The sequence below is a fragment of the Aedes aegypti genome, chromosome 2, assembly GCF_002204515.2.
Source record: "Aedes aegypti strain LVP_AGWG chromosome 2, AaegL5.0 Primary Assembly, whole genome shotgun sequence".
Classification (NCBI taxonomy): Eukaryota; Metazoa; Arthropoda; class Insecta; order Diptera; family Culicidae; genus Aedes; species Aedes aegypti.
Window position 1 is genome coordinate 21,734,625 of NC_035108.1, and position 5,065 is coordinate 21,739,689.

Below are 5,065 nucleotides of genomic sequence, written 5' to 3' on the forward strand. Positions count from 1 at the left end.
CTGACAGAAAACCAGTCCAGTACAACATGAAAGGTCGAACCGCACTGTCCATCCTTCTGGAGCTGAGTTGAGTTGGTGTTTTGTATAGGTTTTCCACTGATAACGGTGCTTTACCCATGACCACACCAACGAGCAGTTTGGTGGATAAACGAGTGTCTGTCTAGATTTTTTTTTTAAGGAAGACACTTTCCAAACGATACCGATTAATTATTAGATATCGACATACCAACGTTTTTACGTGGCAGATTGTGAAGGTAGAAAATATGCCAGCAGTGAGATGTTTACAGAAAGGCAGCGAAACCCGAAGCAGCATCTGTTGGTGATTTACATTTTGGTTGAAATATTAGCGATCGTCTGGGTGGCAAATGGGCTACCTCAGCTTCAACAGCAACAGGTAGGTCATACATCACTTGAGACAATAATAGCAATAAGGCCCAACACCTTGATTAATACTGCCTTTGTTCATTGTAGGTAGCGGCAGATGAGGCGCGGAATACTAGCGGAACTAATGTTCGGAACAGTGATTATGGTAATTGGCTTCGTTAGGATTGTTTTATTGCATGGGTACTACTTAACAATTGCGTATTTTACTATTTTGCAGAGTACCAGTATGTACAAAATTGGCCCAAATTGGATAGAAGACTCGGATCAGTATCCGCCGTGGCATTCGATGCTGAAAGGAATGTAGTTGTCTTCCATCGAGGTCCCACCGTGTGGAATATATCGTCGTTTGATCAGAAAAATCGGTATACCTTCACCAACGCTGGACCAATCGTCGAGTCTACCCTATTGAGATTCAGCAGCGAAAGTGGTGATCTGCTGAACGAGTATGGTGCTAATTTGTAAGTAAAGAATGCATTCTAAACTGGAACACGAGCATGTAATCGAGTTATCCCTCTCCACCATTAGCTTCTACATGCCCCACGGCCTCACAATCGATAAGAACAATCACTATTGGGTGACAGATGTTGCGATGCATCAGGTTTTCAAATTCGATCTGACGGTTTCCAGCAGCAAACCGGTTCTTACGCTCGGTCACCGCTTCGAGCCCGGAACCGGCCCTACAAGTTTCTGTAAACCGACCTCGGTGGCTGTGCTAGAGAATGGAGACTTCTTCGTAGCCGATGGGTACTGCAATGGACGCATCATGAAGTTCTCCCCAGACGGCCAGTTGATTCTGAGTTGGGGAAAAAACTCATTCGTACTTACCCGGACGTTTAATTTGCCTCCGGGGCCGGTGCCGGCGAACTTCCTTGCCATACCCCATGCACTAACCTACGCTGCAGATAAGGATCTTATTTGTGTGGCTGACCGCGAACAAGGTCGCATCCAGTGCTTCCAAGCCCAAAATGGGACATTCCATTCCATGTACAGCAACGACCTGATAGGCAGCCGTTTGTTCAGCGTTAAGTATCTTCCTCTTAATGGTGGACTATTTTACATCATCAATGGCCCACAGTTCACATCATCGCAGCCAATCAATGGACTGATTATGTCGATGAACAACAGCGAGATTGTAGGACGATTTTACCCGGACACCCCTCAGCATGCCTTCAGCAATCCCCATGAGCTCGTCATTAGCGACGATGGAAGCGAAATCTATGTGGCCGAGTTACTTCCGACCAAGGTTCATAAATTCAAGCGGAAAGGAACACCAGTGCAAGCCGCCAAAGTCACCAAATCCATCGAATATCATCGAATGCCTCCGACGCCGGCTGCCGACAGTCTCTACGCCAGTGGCTTGACCATGGTGTCAATCGTGGCCAGTCTGATAGGGACCAGTTGTTTGGTTCTGTGTGTTTCGCGTACTTTGTGCTTTAAAGCATCCAGTGGGGGTGGAGGAAGGAGACAGAGGTTTTCCACGGCTAGCGAGAATATTGCTCTCCATCGCATGGATCGAGATCGCGGTGATGAGGGCGATGCGTAGAAGGAAAACCGCCCTACTAATGTTTAACATTCCGTCCGAAGATCGTTTGTTAGCACACTCAGTGTGATGGTTGTTTCGGGGGATTTGAGTAGTTGTACGAATAAGCTGAACTTGCTACATGATTAGACTGACGAACACCTTAGTACCTATTTATTAACATATGAATAAAAGTTAGTTAACGAAGGATCACCGTTTTCATTCCTTATTATTCAGCATCTTGTGTTAACGGCATGGGCGAGACTCTAGGATTTCCTTTTTGAAATTATCGATTTCGCTAATAAATTTGTCCGGATTCCGTTCCTGTTGATCGCGTGCGTCGAGATATTCCGGTAGATAGGAACGCCATGGATAGACCGTTTTTGATGGTTGGATTCTCACTTTCTCTTCTGTTTTGTAATAATTCGGCTCCAGAAATGGCTTAAGGGCCTCCCTGACGTCACAAAATGGTGCCTATTGAACTTGTTCACTCACTTTTTGGAGTGTAATATTATTCCGGATGACTGGAGGCAGGTGAGAGTAATAGCCATCCAAAACTTGGGAAACCCGCGTCGTACTATAATACGTACCGTCAAATTGCGACGTTATCGTGTATTCGCAAGTTGTTAGAGAGAAGATGATTCACTTTCGACTGGATAAATGGGTTGAATCGAATGCATGCTGTCAGATACGCAGTTTGGTTTTCGCAAAGCCAAAGGAACTAACGACTGTCTTGCGCTGCTTTCTTTAGAAATTCAACTTGCATTTGCTTAAAAGGAGATATGATATTTTCGAAATCGAAATATTTTTTTTGATGCCAGATGTCTTAGAAATGCATGAAACGTCGAGATCTGGTGTTATTTGGAAATTTTTTTTTGTTATTTGGAAAATTGCGCAGAAAATTCCAAATGAAATTCCGAAGCCAGCTCTAAAAGAAATTGCAAAAGAAATTCCATAAGAAATTTCAAAGGAACTTCCGAAGCGAATTCCAAAGAAAATTTCGAAGGCAATTCCAGAAGAAATTCCGAAAGAAATTCCAAAGGAAACGCCGAAAAAAATTGTGAAGAACTGAAGAAGGAAATTCCGAAAGTAATTCCAAAGAAATCCAAAATAACTCCCTGAAGCAACTTACTGAAAGAAATTCATGAAGAAATTCCAAAGGAAATTCTGAAGTAAATGAGATATGAAGTTCCGAAGAATACAAAGGAATTTTAAAGGATAATCCTAAGAAAATTCCGAAAAAACAATTCGAAGGAAATTCCAAAGTAAGTTCCGAGAAAATTCAACGGAAATTCTGATGAAAATAACGTAAAACAGTCCAAAGGAAAATTCCGTAAAAAATTCCAATCAAAAATTCCGAAGGTTATTCCAAAGGAAATTCCGAAGAAACTCTATAACAAATTTGGAAGTAAACTTCAAACGAAATTCCGAAAGAAATTTCAAAGAGAATTTTGAAGGAAGTTATAAAGGAATTCCAAAGGAAATTCTGAAGAAAATTTGATAAGTAGCCTCAAAGAAAACTGCAAAGGAATTTTAAAGGATACTCCTAAGGAAATTTCGACGGAAATTCCAAAGTTAATTCCGAAGGAAACTAAAAAAAATCCAACGGAATTTCCGAAGCAAATTTCAGCGGAAATTCTGACGAAAATTGCGTAGAAAATTTCAAAGGAAATTCCGAAAAAAATCCAAAGGAAATCCCGAAGAAAATTCCGTGGAAAATTCCAAAGGAAATTACAAAAACTCCGTAGGAAATTCCATAAAAAAATTCAAAGCAAATTCCGAATGAAATTCAAAAAGGAATTTCTAAGGAAATTTCGAAAAAAAAATCACAGCTCCAAAAGAAATTCCAAAGGAAACTTCGATAGAAACTTTCAAAATATAAGGGAAATCCCAAAAAAAAAAAAATTAAAAAAAAACTGAATAAAATTCTAAAAGAAATTCTGAAGCACATTCCAAAGGACATTCCGACGACAATTCTGAAAAATATCCAAAGCATATTCAAAAAGGAATTTCTAAGGAAATTCCAAAGAAAATTCCATAGCAAATCCCGAAGCAAATTGCAATGAAAAAAGGAAGTTAAAAGGAAATTTCGTAGAAAATTTCTAAGGAATTTTCTATGGAATATCCAAAGCAAATTTGTAAGGAAATTCTCAAGAAAACTGTAGAAATTCCAAAGAAAATTGTAAAGGAAATTTCTAAGAATATCCCGCACTAAATTTCAAAGGTCAAAAAGAAATCCCAAATGAAATTCCGAAGAAAGCTCCAAGGAAAATTTCGATGGAAATTCCAAAGTAAATTCCAATGCTTCGAAAGAAATTCCAAATAATATTTCGAATACAATTCTGAAGGAAGCTCCAAAGATAGTTACACAGGAAATTCCGAAACAAACTCTAGAAGAAATTCGGAAGAGAACTCCGGCACTTCTAATGATACCGAAGAAAATTCCACAGGACATTCCGAAGCAAATTCAGGATAAATTTCCAATTTTGATGAAAATTCCGTAGAAAATTTTAAAGGAAATTTCGTAGAAAAGTCCAATAAAAATTTTTAAAAGGAATTTCGAAGGAATGGCTATGGAGTCACAACCGAATCGCGTGTACTATAGCAAGCAGAAGGCATCGTACTTTTGTTTCGGGAATGAAGGAGTCCAAGGCAGAGAATCTCTTTTGAAAATATAAACTAAACACTTTTGTTGCCCTTCATCGTCGCCCATCAAGCTATTGTCATAATTTGAATACATCAAAAATTATTTTATTCCTTTTTTATCTGTATTTTGATTATGGCAGTTAGAGTTGTGCTTCACTGAATTCACTGATTATTGTTATTGGAACGTTTTATTTTAACTATTCAAAAGAAAACCCTAATGAAAATATCTTAAAGAAGAGTTGCATGCCAATGAAGAATCATGATTCAAAACTATACAAACAAAGTTGATTTGTTAGATCTGTTGAGAATATTTTTTTTAATTTACAAATTAAATGATCACCCTTATGTAAAACTGAGGACAATAGCCCCAATGAAATATCACTTATTATATGTTAACAGTGGCCTACGATGACATAGGAGATGTTTAATTACTCTTGTATTTATTATTCCATTCAAATTCTCAATTTTTTTAAAGGACCACCGTAATGGAATATAAGTGAGCCTTCCCAATGAAAT

At 38.7% G+C, this 5,065-nt stretch overlaps 1 protein-coding gene across 1 annotated transcript; it reads left to right on the forward strand.

Moving 5' to 3' along the window:
* Positions 1-2,110, forward strand: LOC5571279 (peptidyl-alpha-hydroxyglycine alpha-amidating lyase 1). The gene is made up of 4 exons (XM_001653530.2): positions 1-394; positions 472-529; positions 602-842; positions 910-2,110. Exons 1-4 carry the CDS (start codon positions 278-280, stop codon positions 1,925-1,927), a joined length of 1,434 nt encoding a protein of 477 aa, XP_001653580.1. The 5' UTR covers positions 1-277; the 3' UTR covers positions 1,928-2,110.
* Positions 2,111-5,065: the final 2,955 nt, after the last annotated feature.

Bases quoted from the DNA above. Each gene is read 5' to 3' on its own strand.
- LOC5571279 (XM_001653530.2), top strand. From the start codon at position 278: ATGTTTACAGAAAGGCAGCGAAACCCGAAGCAGCATCTGTTGGTGATT. The intron at 395-471 runs GTAGGTCATACA...TGTTCATTGTAG, and splicing joins CTCAGCTTCAACAGCAACAG to GTAGCGGCAGATGAGGCGCG. The intron at 530-601 runs GTAATTGGCTTC...ACTATTTTGCAG, and splicing joins TGTTCGGAACAGTGATTATG to AGTACCAGTATGTACAAAAT.